The following is a 26027-nucleotide window of genomic DNA, read 5'->3' as shown; positions in this document are numbered from 1 at the left end:
TTTTCAGCACTGAGAACCCTGCAGTGTAAGAAAAAAAAAAAAAAAACTACTTACCGGTTCGTTGGTCTCCGGCTATGCACCCCTGTCATTATTGGCACTGCTATCTACAATATAGCAGCGCTGAAGTGCTCGGCAATGTATGAACGGTCAGTTCTTCTGACCGCTCCACTAGATGGAGCTATCGATATCAACAGCTGCAGCCGGTGTTGCCCTAACACCACAGTTGGGACAGCACTGCCCCTGCTGCGGCGACTGCCGGCTTCGGGGGTTGCACGTGGGATCTCACGATGCTTGCGAGATCCCACACATGCTCAGTGGAGGTCGGCCAGGAGTTTGACACAGAGCATCAACACTAGGCTAATGCGCTGTGCGCTCTAGCAGGGATTGCCGGAGGAGGGGGGGGTTTCACTCCCATGCTCCGTCAGATGAGTTGTTCATACATCTATATTGTTATATCTTTAGTGCTTCCTGCTTCGCCTCGGCAAACTATAATAGATCTGCCCCAAAGTGTCTTGATTTGTACTCACTCAATTGGTTACATTTATAACTATTCACTTTATTCAGAACGAAACCCACCACATACAATCCTAATATTATTTTTTGCGCTATCAAAACAAATGTCAAAAAACATTTCTTGTGTTTATATCCTGATTGGGTATTGTATAAGTGTATCTGGGTGTATGTATGTGTATTGTATAAGTGTATCTGGGTGTATGTATGTGCATTGTATGTGTATCTGGGTGTATGTATGGGTATGTGTATTGTAAAAGTGTATCTGGGTGTATGTATGTGTATTGTATAAGTGTATCTGGGTGCATGTATGTGTATTGTATAAGTGTATCTGGGTGTATGTATGTGTATTGTATAAGTGTACCTGGGTGTATGTATGTGTATTGTATAAGTGTATCTGGGTGTATGTATGTGTATTGTATAAGTGTATCTGGGTGTATGTATGTGTATTGTATAAGTGTACCTGGGTGTATGTATGTGTATTGTATAAGTGTATCTGGGTGTACTGTATGTATGTGTATTGTATAAGTGTATCTGGGTGTATGTATGTGTATTGTATAAGTGTGTCTGGGTGTATGTATGTGTATTGTATAAGTGTATCTGGGTGTACTGTATGTATGTGTATTGTATAAGTGTATCTGGGTGTATGTATGTGTATTGTATAAGTGTATCTGGGTGTATGTATGTGTATTGTATAAGTGTACCTGGGTGTATGTATGTGTATTGTATAAGTGTATCTGGGTGTACTGTATGTATGTGTATTGTATAAGTGTATCTGGGTGTACTGTATGTATGTGTATTGTATAAGTGTATCTGGGTGTATGTATGTGTATTGTATAAGTGTATCTGGGTGTACTGTATGTATGTGTATTGTATAAGTGTATCTGGGTGTATGTATGTGTATTGTATAAGTGTATCTGGGTGTATGTATGTGTATTGTGTAAGTGTATCTGGGTGTATGTATGTGTATTGTATAAGTGTATCTGGGTGTATGTATGTGTATTGTATAAGTGTATCTGGGTGTATGTATGTGTATTGTGTAAGTGTATCTGGGTGTATGTATGTGTATTGTATAAGTGTATCTGGGTGTACTGTATGTATGTGTATTGTATAAGTGTACCTGGGTGTATGTATGTCTGATGTAAACAAGGTGCATATTCTACTGGTGCAGAACTGGATGCATTGTTATGTGTCACCAACTCAACATATGGGTGTAATTACTATATTTTTACGTGCAGCGCTTATTATTTAATGCAAATGTGCCGACTTAGAATCAGCCCCTTAAGTATTGTTTTTTAGATCCAGAAATGTATGAATATACTGTAAAAAGTTACTCTACCAGTGATTGATAAAAAATTGGCTAAAAATGTCGACATTAAGAATCTTAGGGTTAGCGTTAAGGTAACTTGTTGACATTTCAACATGTCGACCTTAGGGCAAAGCCAACATGTCCCAAGTCCACATTGGGCATCTTGACATAAGCAATATGTTGACATGCTCTGTCAACATTGTGCAGTCTAAGTTATGACTGTCGACTATATGAATGTCTAAAAGTCATACAGAAAATCTCCTACTTATATATTTTCTGTTAGTATATTTAAACATACTGCTACATAGTTGTTCATAGCAACTAGCCTCTACCCATCATCCTTTCTAGAGCAGCGCAGAAAATTAGGTAATGTGGTTACTGGCTACAGTGGTTAATACCACCATTGCACATCAATCGTTTTAAAAGTCCTCAGCTGTACTTTTTGGTAATTTATTTAAAAAGTCCATATATTCATCTATGTACACTGTTTTGTTTTTTCAAAGTTGTGCTGATATATTCCATAGAACCAGTTCACAGATGCAGTATTATATGTATATTTGTTATGAAAAGTTGTATATATTCTTATAAAAATGTGTCCGATGAAGGCTGACCGCATTCAAATATGTATATATATATTATATATATATATATATATATATATATATATATATATATATATAGTCCAAATAGGTCCACACTCTCGTCTTCAATAATAAATTGCTGGGGTGACACACCCATATGGGATCACAGTAATCCTCTTCATGCAAAAGTAGCAAAAAAAGGGGGGGGGGGTAGCACTCACCAGTCTTCTTAAAAACATCTCTTTATTGCATCTCAGTAAAAATGTTACAACATTTCAAAATCCGACGTTTCGGTCCTGTGCATGGACCTTTGTCGGATTTTGAAATGTTGTAACATTTTTACTGAGATGCAATAAAGAGATGTTTTTAAGAAGACTGGTGAGTGCTACCCCCCCTTTTTTTCTACTTTTATATATATATATATATATATATATATATATATAAAGACAAGAGTGTATACAGTTAATTGGCACCATTAAAATATGTGTATATAAAAAAGACCTTAAGTTTGACATGTTCAAAATACATTTGGATGTTACTCATTTGGTACAATAATTTTGATTTTCTAATCTGTGTACACACACTTAGCTTGTATTTTAAACCCAGAATTGTATTGTCAGTGTGTATGAAGCCTACAAGTACCAAGCTGCTGTATATAACTATAAATTTTTTCCACTAGTCACACTGAACACAAAAAAGCCAGATTTACCACCTTATGCTAATGCCAGAATTCATTCAACTAATGCAGGGTTTATGTGTGTGCAAGCCCATTGATTTTACGCTGGTCGCTGCTACAGTTATCATTAGTATCTGTACTTGCACCATACTTGCCAACTTTACAAAACTCCTCCCGTGGAGAAGTCCGGAGAGGAGATTCTGCTGACTGCTTCGGGGGGTGGGGCCAGACTGTAGATGTCAGTAGGCCCCATCCCATCACAAGAAAAGGCCGTGAATTGCAGGTCCAAGAGAAGGGGCGGGAATAAATGATGCAATTCACATCATTTAGCCCCCCTCTCCCTACGGACCAGCGAATTCCTCACTAGGAAGTGGGCGGGATGTGGGAGATTTGCCTACTCTTTCGGGGGTGTGGGGGACTACCTGAAAAGTCGGGAGCCTCCCACAACTTCCTGGAGAGTAAGCAAGTATGACTTGCACTAGAACCAGCCCCATGCTAGGTACAAGAGATGTCAGAAACAGGCTTCCTTCCCTGTATGCACCACTCAGAATCACACAGAGGTATTGATACACTCCTGTTAAACTCCCATGACACTCCCACAAGTCAGGGTGGTTATGTGCAATCACCAAGTTCCTGCAGCAAAATACCCCATTTCAAGGAAAGAAAGATCCGGCCAAGTACCACCGAATAGTACGCAGAAAAGTACTCAGACCAGACGTATTCAAAAATGTATAAATTCGCTTCTGTGCATGAGTTGTATGCAAAAAAACATTGTTTGCGTCTGTGCTAAGAGATCCATCTGACTCAGGTCAAGCCCTAAAGTGTGTAAAGGCAGCACAGCTCCTCACATTGCACTCAGGTGCTCAGGTAACATACAGTACTTACAGTATGTATGCTTGATGGCATCATTTATTACTGAGAAGTATAATGCTCACATCTACCCACTGGTCAGAAGTGTATATCATTTCTTAGTATTGCCTATCTACCAAACATTTATGAAGGCAAAGTTAGTACAAAAGATACACCTCCAATTTTTATTTACACGACTCCTACAGCAAATTACTTGGAAAATATATTGTGTACATTTACTCTTCTCCTGCATATTGCTTGGGTGTCAAAATGTTAACGAATATATATATATATATATATATATATATACATATATATATATACATGTTCTCGCTAGTGACTCTTATTCCAATCACATCTCCCTTGTTCTCTCAGACTTCCTTTTACTATTGCAGCAGGGCTCTCCTTCCCTCCTTCTCTCTCCATCTCCCTCTCCTTCTCTCCCTCTCCTCTTCTCCATCTCTCCCTCTTCCCCCTCTCTTCCTCTCCCTCTCCCCCTCCCTCTCTCCCTCTCTCCCCCTCCCCCCTCCCTCTGTCCCTCTCTCCCCCTCCCCCCTCTCTCTCTCCCTCTCCCCCTCTCCATCTCTCCCTCTTCCCCCTCTCCCTCTCCATCTCTCCCTCTCTCCCTCTCCCTCTCCCCCTCTTCCCCTCTCCCCCTCTCCCCCTCTCCCTCTTCCCCCTCTCTCTCCCCCTCTCTCTCTCCATCTCTCTCTTTTAAATATATCACAGCTCTTCTTCTGTTTACAGTATCAGTTCAGCTTTTGTTTTTCACAAAGCTCTACTATGATAGCGTTAAAATACACCACCACTAATCCACTTATATAAACTGTAGATAGAAGTGGTGGTGTTTGCATGTCACAAATATAACGGCTATGACCTGTGTAGATTGAAGCAATTATTACATTGCTTGGGTAGTTCAGTGCTGTAAATACATATAGTAATAAGTGTGTATAGGGAGTGTGTAACAACAGGTGAACTTTCCTCTAAATAAGCTTCCAACAGTTATAATACTTAATTATTCGCTGTCCCTGATTGTTATCTAAAGGCCTTTGAGACGAGAACACGTTATTCCAGTTTCTTAATCTGTTCACAAACCATGTAAAGAAATGGGTGTAGAACAATTGAAATGCAGACTATTACAAATCTCTGTGCGTGTCATTGTGCTGTTATGCAACACACACAGAGCCAGGATTATACATTGTAATGTAGTTTATGAAACAGACCTTTCTAGCATGTGATCCCTTAAGTATTAGACTACATCTGACAGAGTTCACTCTGCTCAATAAGATAAGTGTCCACACAGCACCACTTTGCTGGGCAGACTCAGACTGTGAACCTATGCTGAGTATTGGACTTCTGGTTCCAGCATGGGCTACATAATAAAAGGATGGTGCTTTGTTGCATTTGTGGCAGTACTGGGATATCTGTACCGTGATACTTTTGACCCAGGTAAGACATGAAATTCATGGAGTAAATAAGTTTAAATCGTTTTTTTCTTACATGGGAAATCCAGTGAATTTCGGGACAATGTACTGTACGAGTATGTGGTTTTGTGGGGATGGATTGCAGAATTGAGGAAAGAAATGCTCTGTCTATGGGGTATATTAATTAGAAATATTTACTTAAATAAAAATTATTCTTCATTGTGATTAAATTGATACTATTACTGTATCGATGCAATTCACTATGACACTTTTGCAAATGCACACAAATGTTACTTAACCACTCAAATTGCGTGGTCGCATGGGATGTGACCTCAGCCAGCTGTGCATCAGCTGACACAGTCACATCCCATGCGACTGCGCTGCCTCGCTGCGTCACTTTGCTTTTAAGGAGGAAATCTGTTTTGCACATGTGTAGAAAGGATTTTCTGTTGTTTGTCCATCCCCCCAGCAGTGATGTGGTGGTCTGTGACCACCGTCATCACTGCCGGTATTGCATCGCAGAATGCCGTGCGCCGGGGACAAAAGTGCACAGAGGGGAACTTAGTTCCCCCTGAACACTATTTGACTGATCTCTGCAATCATCAGTCTTTCTTGACCCACACTCTTCTGCGCTCTGCATTTAGGGGAGGAGTAATGCCCCATCATGGTGGGAGCAATACAAATGTGGGAGGGGGATCTATTGGCACTAGGGGCTGGAGCTCGGTGTGTAATGACCCACAAAAAAAAAATTGGTCCTGGGGGCATGGAGTTTTTTTTAAATAGTTAAATAATTCTGGTCATTGAGGGTGGAGGAAGGGTGTGTGTGAAAAATGGGGTGGAGGGGTTACACCAATGAGAATATATTACCACTAGGATGGTGAGGGTAATGCTAATGGAGAGTAATTGCAACCGAGGGAGGTCTATTGCCAATGGGGGTGGGAGGTCATTCTACAATGAAGGCCAAGGGACACAGGGTGGTGCAAGGCACACCCCAGGCTTTTTTTGCAATAAAATATTTCAATATTTTTAATATACTTTATTAAATGGAAAAAAATCTGACTGCTTTTGTGGAAAAAACATTGTCAGTTAAGTTGTTAAAAGGACTGAAAAATTAAGAAATGTCTTACTGTCTGGAATAGTACAGAATATCAATAAGCCCAGATCATCACAATGAGTGGGGTCTGAGCAAGTCTAATTTGCCCCAATTTTTAAATGAAGCATGTTGTCAGATATATTTTGTACATTACATATCGCATTCCTTTATTTGAATGCATCCATGCATTTTTGACCCATCATGCACCATGTCACTAAATTTTATGGCCTGTGTTGCAGGTTTCCTTAGAAATGAACCAAGCTCCCATGTTCATCCATACCATGGTCCACTAGGTAACTAATACTCTAAATGAGTAACAATGTATAATTCAAGTGCATAGTCTGGATGGGTTGGGGCCCACAGGCAGTGGGGCCCACCGGGGATTTCCCCTGTACCCATGTGGGCCAATCCAACCCTGGATTCGAGGGAGATGCTAGGCTACAGTATCATATCATTGCTGATCACACAGACAGTTCCCTGCACACTGACTGGGGCATGAAGCTGGTGGGATGCAGGAGCAGTATCCACTGGTGCGGGAGCTTGGAGGTCTGCCCAAAAAATTGTGAATCTCCTGCAGGTTCTGGGAGAGTAAGTAAGTATGAAAAAAGAGTATACATAACAGTACTCTGTAGTCTTGCCCAGAAAATATGACTTGATGGGGGTTATATGTTCCAAGGTCCTCTAAGAGTCATTCATATGTGATCTGACACCAACTATAGTAGATGTGCCATAAGATGTGTCCTTAGAAACTATTTGAGTATAGTTCCTCACCATTGGGACTATGAACCTAACCTCCATGCACACAAAAATACTGCATTTTCAATTCCATTTATAACTCTCAGTCCAGAACCTCTTTGTACAACATAAGAAGCCTTCTCAGCATATCACAGGCCCTCCAACCATACTGTCAAGTTGAGGGATCCATGATTTCATGTTGGCCTTCTTCTCTGAGCTCCCCCTCTGAAGAGGGTCGCTCCGAGTGCACTATGACGCCATGGTGGCTGCAGCATGACATGTTACTTTGTCTTATGGCCACCATAGGCCTTATGATGCAGGCATGAGTTTGATTCTGGAGAGTTAGCTCATACTTTTAAAGTGACAATAATTTCAAATGCAATATAAGGTTGGTTTTGCCTTTTAAGTCATTGGCGCTTTAAAAATGTGGGCTATCTTGTGAGAATTGTGCCAATGCCTCAATCTCTTGGCTATTACATAAGACTCCATATCTCATTCTGACTGGGCATCAGGGAGCATTCCATACTTTTTGTCTGCCAGTACATAACCTTGTAGGGCAATTAAGATGTATTGTCCTAAAGAGCATTTATTTTTCTTATTAAAGCCCAAGGTATGTGCTCCAATCTCCCAGTGCAGTGATAAAACTGTGCTGGGAGCTTGGGTTTTTGGAGAAGGAGAAAGGCCCTGTTTCTCCCCATCCCCATGGAACCAAAAGGCCCCATAGGGGAAAAGGAATCTTCTACAAAGTTAGGTGGGACCCCTTAACATCTCCGACACAAGGTGCCAAATGCCCCTTAGGGGCATGGCTTATGGTTTACCCTACCTTCCCAGGTTTGGCCAAAGCTTGCACCTGGAGAACAATTTGTTCAGCTCTCCCAGAAGGAGAGAGCCTCACATTACTTGGTGAGAGAGTGGCCCATAAAGGTTTCACCCCAAACCCTTTCAAAACATGAGACACACACACATAAAAAGTAAAAGGTGTGGTGAAGGTGCAAAAAAAGTAAAACGTACTAGTACCAAAATAAATAGGTTCCATAAGGCCCCAGCCTTTCTGCTGGGAATATAAAAATTATCCTTGCATCTGCCAAAAGGCTAGTGCAAAGGAAAAGTAGTGCCACCAGAAAAGTAAAAGTGCACTGTGCAAAGTACTAAGTACAAAGGTGCTGGCCATCACCAGTGTATTCTCCTGCACCCCAAGCTCATGCAGCACCAAGGGCACACAGCACCTCGGGCTTCGGGCAGCCATCCTCTTGGCCAGAGGACTAGGTCACAGCCTAACGCCTACGCCCCACAGCATATATGGGCATCTGCGCCTGATCATATCAAAAAGGTAGAGAAGTGTCGTAATAAGCATTGCCCCATTCAACTTACCAAAACAGATGATTAGGAGTTTTGAGCCAGTAAATTAACTCAGTAATCACTTGTGGAGTCATCCCAGACTCAGTATAGAGACTTTCAGCCTGCTAATGCAGCATGTCTATAGTGACAGTTGTTTCACTTCTACAGCACATTCACAGCAGTCAGACATCCTTCCAAAACATCCGTAAAACATAGCAGTTATATGGATCACTGAACCCTATGACAACTTTGCTGGCTGTTCATGACTGAATGCTTCAGTGATCTCTATTACACCTATATGTTCAGTATGATTAGTAGGAGAATTCGCAATGTTGAATATGCTGTGGTCAGATAATTTATTCGCTTTTATTAGTTTTTAAGTTTTACAAATGGTGTTAATGTGACTCCTATGTTGTTAATACAGAATATAATTAAGATTTATGGCGGCAATTTATATACATTTATGCCCTTATTTTATCACAGCCAGTCTTGCCAATGCAAGGGTTCTAGTTACTGGTGCCAGCACTGGCATTGGGGAGGAGATAGCATACCAGTACGCCAGAGCAGGAGCAAATCTTGTACTGACTGCGAGGAGGGAACATGCCCTGGTCAAGGTAAGAGATGTAGCCATAAGAATGTCAGATGTATAATCAGAATCATAAATGGATTCAAGTAGTTAAATGGAAGAAAATAAGCAATTGGGTAAAAGATCAAATGATCTGAAAATAGTAAATGGACAGGGAGAAATGGAATGACAGAAATGCACCACAGTATATTAATAACACAGTAATACTGTTAAAGGAATAGTGCATCCCAATTTCTATCATTTGATGGTTATGTTATTATAATATAATATTAATTCGTTATATTATTTCTATGTTCTGGTGCTTATGGTTTTTTAACAAATTAGACACTGCTGTGACCAGAGACTGTTTGAACGTACTATCTAATTGCTGGAAGTTAGGGTTTTCTGCGTGACAGTTGTTACTATAATTTGCAACACATTGCCTGAGATCTATTAAATTTATTTAAAAATATGTGCTTTTCATGAATTCCTGTCACGGTATTTAGAAATATTTTCTCACCCTATTCATGTGAATATGATACAATATATATAGGGTATGTGGTTATGTTAATATTAACTTATTGGTGTTGCAAATGTTTTAAATAAATGAATAAAAGTTATATTTTAATGGATTGATGTGATCAGTGCAACATTACACTATTTCCACTATTTCTTTTCCTCATATAAATTTCCCTATATTACCACTGGCATGTTTTCAGTCACAGAAAAGTTCTGTAGAACATACTGTAATTTGCAGTTTCACATAATATAATATCTCTGACTGGAGCCTCTACTTTACTGCAGGTGAGAAACAAGTGCCTAGAACTTGGGGCAAAGACAGTGTCCCTGGTCCTTGCTGATATGGGCTCATCAGAGGCTCGAGAGCGAGTGGTGGAGCAAGCAATCTCTGAGATGGGTGAGAAAAGAGATAAGGACACTTATGTAACAGTTCATAACATGCTATATGACTGATCTATTATAGATTATAGTGAATTTTCTATACTTTTTATAATTATTGGTAACCCCTAAATGTGTAAGATGGGGGTTAAGTGGGTCCCAGATTTTACTGAAATCCTAATCCTAATTTGCAAGAATCTTAATGATGGTAGAATTCTTTGACATAATAAGGATTGCATTTTGCCATATATGATGCATGGTCTTCATAGCATGTATAGGTATTACTGTGATGTATGATTGTATACAGTAGTTACATATTTTCATTAATAACTTGTTTGATTTTATCCGTAACAAATTTTCTGCCCGCATGTATAAAATATTCATATAAAAAACTATATCTCTTTAATAAGTTTGATAATGATGTTTTAAAGGAAGGTTGGTGACATACAATAGTTTTCCACTCAGCAGGTAATAAGCTACTGAAAACTTTTAACAGCAGTGGTTCCCAATCTCAGTGTTCAATGCATCCTAACAGTCCAGGTTTCAAGGCTATCCATGTTTAAGCATAGGTGACTTAATAAGTACCTCAGTCAGTTTGATTATACCATCTATGCACAAGCATGGAAATCTTTAAAATCTGAAGTTAAGTTGCCATGTGGACGGAGTTTGGAAGCCCCTGCTCTATGGTATTTCAGAGTAGTTCTGTGGGAATCGGTATGTAATGCCGGCTATCGGGATGCCTCCTGTCAGAATACTGACAGCGGCATCCCGATGTTTGGTATCCCGACAGGGGTCGGGTAAGTATACTTACCCTCCCCCCTTCTCCCCGAACCCTAACCCTCCCTTCTTGTACCCTAACCCTCCCCACCCCACACCCTAACCGTCCCCATTAGTGCCCAAAACTAAGTCTCTCCCTTTGTGCCTAAACCTAACTCTCCCCCTTAGTGCCTAACCCCACCCCCCCACCCCCAGTGGTGCCTAATCCTAACCCTCCCCCCTAGGGATGCCTAACTCTAACCTCCCCCCCAAAAAACTGACCCTAACACCGCTACGCTCTCTAAATCAAACCCTCCCCCCACCTGTGGGTAACGCTAAGGGCGCCATGGACAAACCTTGTTCGGGCTGGCGTCCTTCGGCATTCAGGATTAAGATAGGCATCGGTATTTTGACGCCTATCTTAAGTCCCTTGTTGGGATTCCCCTGTCGGAATTGAGACCAGCGGCATCGTGGCCGCCGGTCTCATAACTCCATCCCGTTCATTTTCAAGGAAAGCTTTTCTTATTGAGTGCTTTTCTCAGTAGTCCTAAACCCGGTTTCCCATTGTTACCGACACACGCCGGAGCACGCAATATTGCTGAGACTGGATTGTATAAGACTGGGTCTCCTTATTTGGATGAGGAAGGAAGAACGCTGAATGAACAGTGATTCTCTTATGCTGATATAATTGTGGATTATTCCACTGTCAAAGGTACACCTCCACCACATAGGTGATTGAAATTGGTGAAGGGTCCAAAAAAGGTTAAATGTTATTGCACTATTAGGCGCTCCTTCTCCACTTTTTGTTATATATATATATATATATATATATATATATATTTTAAATCTATACAGCCGCCGGGATTTTATACCCAAGTGGAAACAAAGTGCTGGAGCAGCAAAAACAACACATTGCAGCCACGGGCGGACGTTTAGTGACACGACATCCGGTCACTTCCATCCAGCACTAAGGTGGTGTGACCACCAGTATCAAAGAAGGTGTGAAGTTGACCTGGTGGCTTACCATGTATTTGTAAATGCATGCAACAAATATCTCTGAATATCTATTACCATATAGTTTTCAAGTATTGTTACAGGCATAATTAAATGTGCTGGGGACATCTGGGGGACACCTCCCTTTCTGTTTTTTTTTGGTTAGTATGAACCCTCCCTTTCATACACTTGAAGATTATGACTATAAGAGCGCTGGGGAAGTTTTTATTTTTATTGTCTATATTAACCCATCCCTTACATGCATCGGTGATGAGCCAATTTTACTGAGCAACTTCTATTCTGTGTAGCACTAATTCACATAGCAGTCAACAGCCAATCTAGTGTCTTATGAAAAGCCTCTCAAATTCAAATAATAGTACTAATAACAGCATTAGCATACAAGCAAAGAAGCAACTATCCAGCTGCAAGTGTCCATCTTATATTAGTTGTCCTCATCTCAGAGTTGTTTTAGTCACAATTTGCATATTAGTGTTATCCTTTGTATTGGGATGTTGACGCACGAATACAACAAGACAGTTGAAGAGAGTGCATCTCTCTTCTAAAATGTCCACATGTGATGCATTTCTGCCTTACTATAAAGACAAATGTCTAAACAGAGGATGGGTACATACATATTATATGTGTTTGTGTTGCCGCGGTTTCCTCTTACCATTATATCAATAACTAGTGACCCGCCCTGGCTTTGCACAGGATCAATTTCATCTCGCCACAGCCCCTGCATTTTATAACAATCTATGCTTCTCACCACAGCAGCTTGCATCTCACAACAGCCTCCTGCTTCTCACTACTGCCCCCTGCATTTCACCACAGCATCCTATATTTCACCACAGCCCCTTGCATCTCACAACAGCCTCCTGCTTCTCACTACTGCCCCTGCATCTCATAACAGCCTCCTGCTTCTCACTACTGCCCCCTGCATTTCACCACAGCATCCTATATTTCACTGCAGCCCCTTGCATCTCATCACTGGCCCCTGCAACCTCACCACAACCCCCTGCTTCTCACTCCCGCCTCCTGCATCTCACCAGTGTCACCACAACTCCCACTGCTGTTGCCCTGCAGTTGGCTGGGGCCTGGCCACTGGCATGTGCTGGGAAGGGCAGGAGGATCATGGATGAGGCTTTGTATTGCAGCTACACTAAGCATTATTAGCAGTATGACCCCAGGGCTGTGGCACCTGTGCCTATTTTGGGAGCCTCCATGTGTACCCTTCCCCAGCTGCTGAACATGGTGATTAGCAATATCCACTTTGCACAATATACTATGTATTTTCTGGTTTCCTGTTGAGCTTCCTCGCCATGGTGCCTCTGTCCGAGAACAGCGCTGACTTCCATAGGAGGTGCCTCCTGTTCACAGAGAGCATGTGGCTGAGCAGGAACATCACGCTAGAGAGGGAGCACTTCACGAGCCTGCCTGCAGGTTCAACGTAGGGATGGACAATGGAATCAGATGGTTACTAACCATCTATGTTTTTGTTCCGATGGTAGTGTTTTTACCATTTGATGGTGGCGGTCCGATGTTTGCCACTATCGAATGGGAGTCATTTGGTGGTGTTCCAATGGTTGTTTGTTGTTATTAAATTCCTGATAGTTATGCCTCCTTTGGCTCCTTCCTGGCTACTGTATCTGCATCAGGGCATCTTCATGGGTTCTTTGGAGACTGTCTCCCACTCTCTGTCTGCCTTAGACGTGACCTTGATCAGTCCCTAACTCCCTCCCCTCTCTAGGCTGCTGATAAGCAACAGGGCACATTGCTACCTAGCTCTGATTGTCTCAGGGCCTGATTCAGAGCCGGACGCTATTTGCGCTCGCTCGTCCAGAAAAAGGGGCTGGCTATTTAAATTGACCGTTCGCTCTTTGCGGTCTGTTGACGCCTCTATGTCTGAACGAGCAAACAAAACATGCGGACTTTTTTTTGTAAAAAACGCCCCCTGGCCGCTCGCATCATACGTCATCTCCGCTATTTATTAGATTAGTGGTTGGATTTTCCTACCGCAATCATGCGAACAGTTCAGACTAAGAAACAACCAAGTGACGTGGTCGATGACGCTGCTTTGTTAATTATGCACACCCTTAAAACGCCCGTTTTGACCGTTTGGCACGCCTGCATTCGGATCTCCACTCCCCGTTTTCAAGCACCTTCCCCTGTTACCACCCACAAATGCCTCATCCTGTCACTGAAATTAGCAGGCATTCGCTATCTTGCGAGCACACGATTTTCGGCCGCACTGATTGGTTCGCGCATGCGTACTAAAACCCATACGCATGCGCAGATGTGCGAACATCGCTCGGAGTGAACAAGCGGCCACTTACGAGCGGCTCTGAATCAGGCCCTCAGTTTCAAATGCTGTCTTGCTATTTCAGCACAATAGCCAGCTCCTATACAGACATCAGCTTGGTGTTAGATTGTTTTTGTGACTTGCTTCACTAAGATTGTGACTGCTCGATTCCCTTTTGTCACAGATGAATGATTCATACACCTAAATCTTCCTCGACCAATGCAGTATAGAATAGTGAAACCCCCATCAAAATCCATCCAGTGGTTGAAAAGATTAGCCCGAAAAAACAGGCAGACCCCTAAACTGGGGACTTTGGGCCTGATTCAGAGCTGAACGCTCTGACCAGAGCGCTCGCTCTGAATCAGGGCCGTCCCAGCTAAATTTGGAGCGGCCCCCTGGCCGCTCGCATAACTGTGGGTGACCACCCACAGCTTATGCAAGCAGCCAAAAAGATGGTCGCGATGGTCAAAGACCATCACGACCATCAGGCTTGCGACGAGACCCTGCGGTAGGGTCTCGCTTCCGCAAGCCCAGGAGTGATTTTGGCTCTATCAAAGCCAAAATCACTCCCACTGACATCATTACTGATGTCAGTGGGGCCGGACTCAGACGGTAGGCGTTCCCATGGGAACGCCTCCGTCTGGCAATCACGCCCCCGGCACGCCCACCAAAGGGGGCGTGCTGTCAATCAACATCTGGCAAGACCCGGAGCGATGGAGAGCCTGTCGCTATCCGGGTCTCACTCATGCGCACGACGGAGCTCCCTCCGTCGTGCGCATGCGCAGTGGGGCAACATCGACCCGTTTGCGAGCATCCTTTGCTCGCGAACGGGTCTGAATGACCCCCTTTATTTTATATATAGAGATGATAATAGATTGCGGCACTACCTAGGAAAATTTTGAAAGGAGATTATGATTTGTAGGAGGATAGCTAAGCAAAATGACTATCAGATATATGCTAAAAAATTACTTTATATGTTAAAAAAATGAAAAATCAGGCTATTAGCATAGTGCCAATAAGTTAGAAATGAACCATTTTATTTAGCCCATTTTAGTCAAAGTAAATGTTTAACTGCTTATTGTAAATTATAAGATTTTATTCATTAAAGGAATTATCAATTTGCCATGTACCCCCTAAACACCAGTGAACTGATAAGGGGGTACATGTTAAATGACTTATGATTAGACTAATTAAGATTAATAATGATATTGAATGAGAACATGTCAGCATTTTAGCAAGATAACAGCATTATTAAAATAGATATACATATATATTGTTAAACAAAGCTTTATGATATCTTGAACTTTACACTTTCTTCTACACTTTGACCGTGTGTACTAATCGCACCCTAATTTTATACTAATGCTCTTACATTTCTTTCTTCCTTTTGCAATACACACATCTAGGGATGTGCAGTCAGGGTAGGCAGGGGAGGCAGAGTCTACCTTGTCATACTCCTGAGACTATATATAAAAATATTGGAATAATACAAAGAAGATATTTATTACTTATAAACATCTTCTTTATTTATTGTAATCATTTTTATAGTTAACACTCACCAGCCTTGTGGAGCTCTCTGGGACTGCAGGGAGACGAGAGATGAGGCAGCAACAGCTCAGCCTTGCTTCTGTATAGTCAGACACTGTATGCAGAGCTGGGGGCGGAGCAGCACTATGGACAGTAAGCTGCACAGATAGAGAGCTAATAGAGGCATGCCTCTGAGTATCGGCCTTGAGCATTGATGGAAACCATGGATGTGCCATGTGACCAGGAAGTGCACTGCAGTGTTTAGAGATAGGAGCTCAGCAGAAGAGAAGGCACAGTGATGCAGGTAGGAGAATCAATGGACACTGAAGCGTAATGTAGTGAGGGGAGAGTTACAGTGAGTTGGGAGAAAGACAGGCTCCCAGCACTCAGACCCATCTCCATGTGGTCCCTTGGACCTCACCACACATCACTGCACACACCTAAATAGAGAGAGAGAGAGATATATACACACACATAAAGAAAAATGCAATATATATACTTATAAACAATAAAGAACAAAACAATACAAATAATAAGTAAATAAACAAAACTAAATGCACATAAAACACATAGCACATACTATAAATAATAGATAATAGTCCCATATATACAGTATTGATAAATTTATAAATAATTTCTGTAGATAACAAAACAATAACAGAACAATAAGATAAAAAATGAATAGTAACATTGGTGCTAAATAATATCAACAGTATTACATACCAAAAATATGATATAGCCGTACAAAGAATTAAAGCAGCTGGACAAAATACGGCACTGTTGCAAACCATCAAACAACATATACATTGGAAAACCAGGATTGACAATTTGTTTAAACTTCCAAGACAGACATTGCCTTTACAGTCTAAGCAGCACATTCTGATCTAATAAACACACAGCAAATTCAGGGAATGGGTATGATATCCCGGCGGCTCGGGTTCTAACCCTGATGCCGGAAGCCCGAAGTGTGAAGTGTGAAGATCCCAACAGAGGAGGTAAGTACCCTAACCCTCATGCTCTCCACCCCCTAAACCTCCCTTAGTGGTGCCTAATCCTAACCTTCATGGAGGGGTGCTTACCCTAACCTCCCCCCGGTGGTGCCTAAATCTACCCCCCCTGCCCACACTCTAAACCTAATTCTCCCAGGGTGTGTGCCTAACCCTAACTAACCTCCCCATGGTGGTGCCTAACCCCCCTCACTGCACCCTAATCCCCCCCCCCCCCCCCGAGGGTGCCTGATCCTAACACCTGATCCCCGGGCTAACTAGGATACTTACCGGCTTCTGGACGATCGTTGTTCCAGCATTCGGGATGCCGACACCGGTATCCTGATCCCATTCAGGATAGCGGCGTCGGCATTTTGCGGGTGGTCAGGATTCCGGGGTCGGTATATCGGCTGCTGGGATCCCTTCCGCCGGTATGTTAACTACTTCCCCAAATTCAGACTGTAACCACCATCTCTGCCATATTTTATCAAACTTGGGTTTGGCCTTACATGTAATATATAAATATTTCTCATGAGGTATTATATTATTAACTAAAGCTATCAAGATACGAAACTCAGGACCTGTATTAGCCATCCAGGACCTTGCAATACAGACCTTGGCTAAGGTGCATATACTTATCAAAAATATCCTCAACCAAGGTACCAAGGGTACAAACTACTGGAGCAAGAACAGATCGAGGGATTTTAGATGAAGCAATCGCTCCATTCACCTCTTACCAAACATTTTATACTCTGTAGCATAACCAAAGGAGATGCCAAAAGTGATTTTGGGGGTTTCCGCATTTGGGGAAAGTATCATCAGAATGACCCCCAATTTTAAAAAGACATGTTGGGGTAATATAAGTCCTATTTAATATAAACAAGTGAATTTGCTGATGCCTAACAGCCGCCGTGGATTCTCTCGGACCACTTAAGGTCATAGGCAAGTATTCGTCGATCATAGGTCCAACCTCCATCTACCACTTTTGTTTAAGACTCAGTAAATTAGAAGAATGATGTGCATTCATAATAAAGGTACTGTACATATACTTGATATAGTTCTATGAGCAGTCACAGACAACAGAAACAATTTAAACCCTGAATCCTGTAGATACGGAGGTGCCTCTACAAACTGAGCATTCAAAGCATGTCTGAGCTGTAAGTATCTGTACAATATAGTGTGAGGGAGATGAAATTCACTACTTAATTGCGAGAATGATTAAAGTACATTACCATTATACATGTCTCAATGCTGATATTCCTCTACCACCCCACACTGCCTCTGCCTCTAGAGCTGATAATTCTGGCAGAGCCTTTGCATGCTATGAAGGAATATCAGGGTCTATGTCTTTAAACCCTAGGATTTTATTTACCTGCATCCATATTTTCACAGCTTGCAGAAGTACTGTAACTGGGGGCCAGCTCTAAGTTCCCTACGAGCTAGCAGGGCTTGTAGGGTTGTATGACATGGCGTCACCTGAGAAATTAATAAATAATAAAGGACATTTACTGAGGTATCTTGCAGCCAGAGCCTCAGATGTGTTAGCTGAGCCGCATAGTAATAAAATCGGAAATGCGGCAGAGCTAAACCTCCATCAGAGTGGACCTACCCCTAGTAAGAGTATTGAAACTAATACGATCGCGTTTATCCACCCAGACCAGAGACGAGATCAAACCCTCCACCTTAAGAATATAGATATTGGAATATAGGGCCTGATTCATTACTGACCACAACTGCGATTATGCATGCAGTCGGCCGATTGATGCGATCTGCGCATGCGTATGCATCGCAGTGCACGTGCGTGAAGGTCTCACTGCGATTGGACTGTGATCCCAGTAACTACACAGACCCATCGAAGAGTGATTGACAGGAAGTGACCATTAGGGGGTGGTGACGGAGGGGGGGAGGGTGGTGACGGGGGGGTGGGGGTGGTGCCAGTGCATTTGAATGCCGTTACAGGGGCATGCATAAATTAGCCACTGTGATGCAATACGAAGCTTGAGCTCTCACTGCATGCGATGAGGTTAGCAATTTCTGAGTAAGGTCAGACCTTGTGCAAGTGTGCGTGAGGCTGCGATGGTACTCAATGTTACCGATGGTTTTGCAGACTTGCAAAGTATTACGGATGTGAGTAAGGGGAAGGTGGCATTGCATTGCAAACATTAGCATATTTTCGCAGTGGGACTGCATGCGTAATCACAGCTGCACTCACAATAGCGATCCGTAATGAATCAGGCCCACAGGCAGATGACTGAAAAAAAAATATATAGAAGTTAATGCTGAACTACCATCTTTACTAGATTAACCCTGCCAGTTAAAGTAAGCTGCAATTTACTCCAGGATCTGGTTTTGGCCTTTAAATACTCAAACTGTGGCTGGACATTTAGGGGCCTAACATCAACACTAAAATAACGGTTTTAAGGACATTTTCCTTAATTACCGTTATTTTAGTATTCTTTAACACACTTAACGCAGGAGATATCACTGTTATCTCCTGGTTAAGTCCGCCTGAGTTCATTTCCACACTCCCCATACATTAGTACATTAGTATGGGGATGTAGAAATTAGGCTGTTCATCAAATTCCGAAAAAAAAAATATTTTCGAAATTTGACGTATAGCAGTGTCTCAGGTGGCGTATAGCGGGTTACACTTACCTGCTTTCAGCTGGGCAGGTCCTCCTCGGCTTCCTCCGTCGCTCCCTGGTCCCTCCTTTGGCTCTGGCTGCTGCTCTGACACAGACTATGCTCTCCCGGCAAAAAGGTAAAAAAAAATAAAAAATCTTCAGCAAGCCGGACGGGAGGTCAGGGTCCATGGCTGCAGCCTGTCGGGATCCAGGCGGCCAGGTAGGTGGGGTAGGGGAGAGGAGGGGGGGGCGGACAGACACAGTGTTACCACCGCTGTAATCAGTGCTGTGCATGCGCCGCTTTTGTGAACATAACGGCGCATGTGCAGCACAGATTACAGCTACGGTAAGTTACAGCAGGCAGGGAAAAGTATCTATTTCTTGAAAAGCTGTCATCGCAAAATTGGCAACTTTTCGGAATAGATACTTATGGAGAGGAGGAATGATTAATTATTCCGGTAATTAGGTAGAACTCCATGTGAGTTCTACCTAATTACCTCCATCGATATTTTAGTGTTGATGAATAGGCCTCTTAGAGTAATAACGTCAGATGGGGCATTACCAATCCAAACCCCTAAGTACTTCAACTTATCTACCCGGTAAAGTGGCAAGGTATCAAGGGGTGAGTCGGACAGGCACCTCTAAGGGGAAGAATATGGGATTTTTCCCAATTTGTATGATATGGGTAAAACCGAGCGTGGCCATATTCCTTTTCTGTTTTGTTTCAAAATTTTGCCTTGTGCTATCATGGCAGCTTTCAATTAAGGCTATAAAAAGCCTAGTTGGGTGTGGCTAACAGCCAGCCCCTGTATAGATGTGTTCCTCTGTATCTAGGAGGTGAGTACATGTAACTGCAATGTAATGATGTGCTGTGCATATATGCTAGTGTTAGGGACCTGCAGAAAAATGGGGTCCCTTGATGCTGGGCTGCAGGCTTAAGTGCTTTGATCAAATCATGACAAAATCCCCTGTATTTTATTTGCTGCACACACATAAATTTGCAGCATATTATTATTAGCGCCGATAGCAAATGTTTTCACAATTTGTATGCAAGCCAAGAAAAGTAACAAATATGGACATAACCAACAGAACTATCGGCATAGATGTGGAATAATTAGATAGAAATAACAGCAGGTCATCCACATATAGGCCTTCATTCAGAGGCGGCCGTACGGTCGATGACCGTACGGCCGCCTCGATGTTTGTCAAGTGCGCATGCGCACGAGGCAGCCGGCTCCTTCGTGCGTATGTGTGAGACCTGCTACGACCGACAGCGCCGGTCGTAGCGGGTCTCTTTCCAAAGGGGGCGAGCTATCGATGTTGATTGACAGCTCGCCCCATTTGGAAGGCGGGCCGGGGGGGTGGCAGCCCAAACTGAGGCGTTCCCATGGGAACGCCTACCATTTGTGGAGGCCCCACTGACATCACTAGTGATGTCAGTGGAGAGCTTCCGGCTCTGACAGAGCCAGAAGCTCTCCGGGGCTTACGACAAGTGAGACCCTACCCTAGGGTCTCGTCATAAGCCCCGATGGTCGCGATGGTCTCTGACCATTGCAACCATCACCCTAGCGGTCGTTAGAGCTGTGGGTGTAAACCCACAGCCTAACGACCGAAACAGAGGCGGGCGGTCAGGATGCAAGCGGCCGGCCAGTTTCTGAGCGACCGCTTGCATCCTACGACCGCCTCTGAATGAGGCCCATAATACCACTTTATCCTCTCTATTTCCCAGCCTAAGTCCACCAACTCCCTGATGTGCTCTCAGTAGACAGGTCAGAGGCTGTATAGCCAATGCAAATAGAGCCTTAGGCAGAGGGCATCCCTGTCTGCTACCCCTGGCTAGAGCAAAGGAGGGAGAAACATACCCATTAATGAAGACTCTGGCACTAGGAGCAGAATATAATAGTTTCACCCATTTAATGAACATAGGGCCTATCCTAAAACCCTTCATTACCTCCCATAGAAAAGGCCTCTCCATGGAATCAAAAGCATTGGCAGCATCTAAGGAGTCAATTACTAAGGAGGACTCTTCACCATGGGAAGCCTGAATTTGAGTAAAAAGACGTCTTATATTAACAGCGGTAGATTGGCCAGGCATAAATCCAGTCTGGTCTGGGTGAACAATGCTTGTTATTACCTTGTTTAATCTGATAGACAACATTTTTGCTAACATTTTGGCATCATTATGGATAGTAGTCAGCCAGCATCACTTGGGTAAATCACTCGGGTAATACGCGTTTCTCCGCCTACAGATTTGGCAGCTTCCTCAGTCAGAGTGTCCTTGCATTAATCAGAACCTCCCTTTTATCTGTTTGTCATAATTAACACATGTGTAGCTTTACTCCATAATTAGGACTTATTTCCATCTCACTCCATATGTCATAGTATGGATTTCGTGGGGACCAATTTAGCTTTACATTTTTTAGCTGTTTTAGCTCTATAGTGTATCTGGGCAATTGCTATATCAATTGTTATATTAATCGTTACAACCCTTTATGTTATATTTATTAAATAATTATTTAGTACTGCTATTTCAGCGCTCTCTTTTTCTTCCTTTTATTCGTTTTACCTATGATGCTAGGAGGTTTTCAGTAGATCTCCCACTTAGAGAGCTGCAGAATCAACATCTACTAATTGATTGTCTGTTTTTTAATCTAAGTTCTTAATCAGATTGGCGCCAGGTATATTTTGTTATTTTTTTCTGTCATCAATTAATGATATAGGATGGGAGGAGTCAGGCAGCCTATGGTCCTTCTCAGGTTTAGGAAGTACCAGTGGCGTAAGTTCATTCCAGACGCCCGGAGGCAAGTTATAATTTGGTGCCCCCCGTCACAGCTGCTAACACTGTAACATAGTATTTCACATGCAGATACACCCGCAGTCACACCCAGAATATAGGCATGCTGCATATCATTGTAATCTGCAGAACCTGATTGTGCGTCCTGTTCATGTCGCTGTCCAAATAAGACTCATTTGAAGGAAAAATTAGCATGAAAAGATGCTCTGTGCTACCAAGTCACTCTGTGCTCACACGTTTGGTGTACGCGACTTGTAGCGCATGGAGGATAGATGTATGTGGACACGTGTATGCATTAGTCACAGATAAGATAGTGACCTGTATAGTGCAATTAGCATGAGGCTCAGAGTCCTCCTGGTAAAAGCTACCTGATGTCGTGTGCGGAGCCCTCCTGATACCCCTGATGGAGGGGAAAGCCACCTGATGTGGAGGGCTGAGTTTAAGTCAAGATACTGTAAGACTGCCACTGTGGTGGGACTACAAATCACAAAATGCCCAGTCTACTGCCGATTGCCTCACATGCTGGGAAGTTGCTCCAGCAAAGATCTGCTGCCCCCCAGACTCAGTCGCTGGTGCCCCAGGCCCCCAACTCCCATGCCCTCTTACCCGCAGCTCCATCCGGTGCATCCTTGTTGACATCCAGCTCCTGGAAGAAGATCTGCAGCCGCACTTATGCTCGGGCCAGTCACTCAGGACTCTGCTGCACGGGCCTGAGGCTAGGATTGCCGCCAGGGAGGAGTGGAATGGAGAGTTGTGGGTAAGGGGGTACCAGACGTGTCACACTGACATAAGAAGCTGCTGAGGAGCAGCGACACCAATGAGTAAGGACAGGCTATAGACAGACAGCTGATGCTCGGACACAGAGCTCTCCACTAGTGTATGGTGGCTTTTCAGGTGTCGGGAAGAGGTGCCGTTTATTGAGCAGCTGTGACGATATAATCCGGGTACATAGTTACAGCCCTAAGTGTGGCGAATATATTGTGGGCAATGGAGGAGGTGCCCCTTTAGTGCTGGCGCCCGGCGGCAGGGGCCTTCATTGTCTCCCATAGTTCTGCCCCTGGGCAGTACTATAATCAGTGCTTCTGACATGGAAGGAGGAATTACACCATCTTCAAGTAATTGGGTAAACACTTCCAACAAACTCGGAATAAATAGCGAGGTGTGCTTTTTAAAGAGCTCTATGGGAATACCGTCCAGCACTGGGGCCTTACCCTCCGGGAAGGATGTGAAAAAGGAGCATCCAAAAAGGCTGCTGAGATAGGGAAGGCAAAACAATATTTTCAACATAAGACATTAAATCAACATGACTGCAAGATAGCTTTGATGAATATACTCATTTAAAATAAGACAGAAACACTGCAGCTATTTCAGGGGTAGTGGACCCCACAGAGCCATTATCATCCATAATCTCAGCCACTGTATTGGAAGGACGATCATAATTAACCAAATGGGCTAAATAACTACCTGTCCCGCCTACATACGTGTAGTGAGAGTGTGAAGTGAATATCAAATGTCCACTGGCTTTATCCTATAAATGAGACACCCAGGCTGCCTGTTAAGCCAGTCATTTAGCTCTAGAAGATTCAAGATGATCACTCAAATAAGCCAATTCCAAGTTTGTGCAAGTGGTCTCTAGTTCTAATTCCTTTTGTCTATGGGACAATTTAAGTTCAGCTTTACGTTTTATTGGTGTACCTCTCAAATAAACTCTAAAGGCATCCCATGTCATCGCTACTGAGGCAGAACCCAAATTATCTGAAAAAACCCAGTCCAAAGCGCCTCCAGCTCCGAGCCTCCCCCCAGAATGGGTTGAGTTTCCAAAATGACTGCCCTTTAGAACTAGCCAGGTCAATTATCATAGTGAGAGGTAAATAGTCAGAAATACCTTGTTCCATATTCAACATGCAAGATCATAGGGAGTAAATTAGAAGAAACCAAAGCTAAATCTATTTTTGAGAAAGAATCATACAAGTGGGAGAACACGAAAATTGCCGGATAGCAGGGTGTTAATTCTCCAAACATCTAGCCAACCAAAGTCATTCATAAAATTAGAAAACCCACTGGCACTCCGCAGTGAAGATCCACAGGATTCCCACCACCTATCCAGGGCTGGATTAAATATGGTACTAAAGTCTCCCATACATATTACTGAAGTAGATGGAGAATTAGCCACAAAACCAGCAGCCTTTTTTAATATTTCTTATGAAAAAGGAGGAGGCACATAAACTGCTAGAAGGAAAAGTGAGATTGAATTAACCCTACAGTCTAAAGGGGCACATCAACTAGCAGACTGTGAAACGACTGCACAATTACGACATTGTAATCGTCCAGTCGTTTCACAGTCTGTGCTGTGCCTACACTGAACGATAGGTCGTTCAGTGTAGGCACCCTCCCTCATCCCCGAACATGGCCAATCTGTCGTTATCGGCAGATTGACCAGCATGTTCGGGCGATGATCGATGTCAAAAACGACTAGCGGAAGCGTGCATCGTTGGTTGTTTTTGACATTAAGCTGCCCGATTTGTGCCTTATTAACAAACGATTGAACGATAACGATGTCGTTCAATCGCTCTGTTTAATCAGTAGTGGATACCTTGCCTTAAGAACACAAATCTACCACTTGGATCTGTTCAGACAGAAATAAACACAAAAGTGACCATTTTTTTAATCAGCACTGAGACTCCTCTAGAAGCCATTGTATGATAGGTGTGATATGCCCAAGCCACCCACAGCTTTCTAAGAGATAATAGCTTACTCCCCAACAAATGCGTCTCAGTAAACTACGGGCCTGATTCACTACGGATTGCTATTGCGATTGCAGCTACGTTTATGCACGCAGACCCACTGCGAAAATATGCTAATGAATGTTATCGCAATGCAGTTGCACAGCCAGCAGAGAGATCCCCACGGCCGCCCACTACCACTATCTCATATCTGTAATGCCTTGCAGTCCTGCATATACATCGGTAACATTGAGTAACATCGGCCCCTCACGCAGAATTACAGCAGGTCTGACCTTAGAAATTGCTAACTTTTTTGTACGCAGTGAGTTCACAAGCTGCGTATGCCGTTGCAGTGGCTAATTTATACACGCCCATGCAACAGCATTCAAAGTCAAACGGCAAGGCATGCCTGCGTTTTGCCGACCATCCCCCCGTCACCACCCCCAAATGCTCACTGCCTGTCAATCATTATGTGATGGCTCCGTGGTCTGCGTGATCGCCCTTGCACACTCGCACTGCGATACATACGCATGTGCAGTACGCAACCATCATCTGCATCCGCTTTTGCAGTTCTATTCATGCTGAATCAGGCCCTATATCCGGATAATATAGTTTCAAATGTTTAAGGACCAAGGATCTTTTAAGCTTATCATTTATCCCTCTAACATCCAAGTAAGCAATCTGGTCATAAGGCCTGGCAGTTGAATGGTAAACTCCAATGTATGTAATCAAATCCGTGATCAAATCCAGCATGCCATACAAATTCAATGCAATGTGCAATAAAAAAATATATAAAATCAAGAGCGAAAACACAAAACCCCCAACACACTCCCCCTGGCTATCCCCCACCCTGTATACCTCCCTCAACCTAGGCATACTTAAATCCCTAAACTGAAAAAAACTAACATTTTAGGGCAGACATACCCTAAAACTACACTGTAGAAGTAAAACTAACCCTCAAACAAAATATATACGGGGCAAAGAATAGCAATGACTCCCAAAGCGATGGGAGCTTCCTAATACACATAATAGGCATCCAATGAAAAGAGAAAAACAAAAAACACATCATAAATCGAACAGTGCAGTGCACACATAATAGTAATACAAATTATGCAAACCAGTCCGAAAAATAAACAAACGGCGGTGAAGCCCCTACAGGAAATAGAGATCAGGGCCCATGTAGTTCACCACCTGTCAACTAGGACTCCCCCCCCCCAGTGTCCCGCATTTAATAAGATAAAAGTAGGGAGGTATGAGAGTGATAGATGAATACAAGTCTGTAAGCCTCTATTTGAGTGTATGTGGCAACAGGACACCATGGTTAGCATCAGAGCCGTTACAAGACTTT

At 43.1% G+C, this 26027-nt stretch overlaps 1 protein-coding gene across 2 annotated transcripts in view; it reads left to right on the top strand.

Moving 5' to 3' along the window:
* Positions 1-5123: 5123 nt before the first annotated feature.
* The window catches only part of HSD11B1L (hydroxysteroid 11-beta dehydrogenase 1 like), a 36263-nt gene continuing 15359 nt past the window's right edge, over positions 5124-26027 (top strand). Inside the window, exons 1-4 of one of the 2 annotated variants that reach the window (XM_088478534.1) lie at positions 5124-5374; positions 6682-6735; positions 8999-9129; positions 9885-9996. In XM_088478534.1, the coding sequence (XP_088334660.1) occupies positions 5293-5374; positions 6682-6735; positions 8999-9129; positions 9885-9996 (379 nt within the window). In that variant the 5' untranslated portion in view covers positions 5124-5292. The remainder of the gene's footprint in view (positions 5375-6681; positions 6736-8998; positions 9130-9884; positions 9997-26027) is intronic. The other variant, XM_088478535.1, reaches the window with a different exon arrangement.

The sequence above is a fragment of the Taudactylus pleione genome, unplaced genomic scaffold, assembly GCF_031769625.1.
Source record: "Taudactylus pleione unplaced genomic scaffold, aTauple2 ptg000214l, whole genome shotgun sequence".
In the NCBI taxonomy this organism is placed as follows: domain Eukaryota; kingdom Metazoa; phylum Chordata; class Amphibia; order Anura; family Myobatrachidae; genus Taudactylus; species Taudactylus pleione.
The sequence above is the reverse complement of the archived record's forward strand: the minus strand, read 5'-3'. Positions and strand labels throughout refer to the sequence as shown.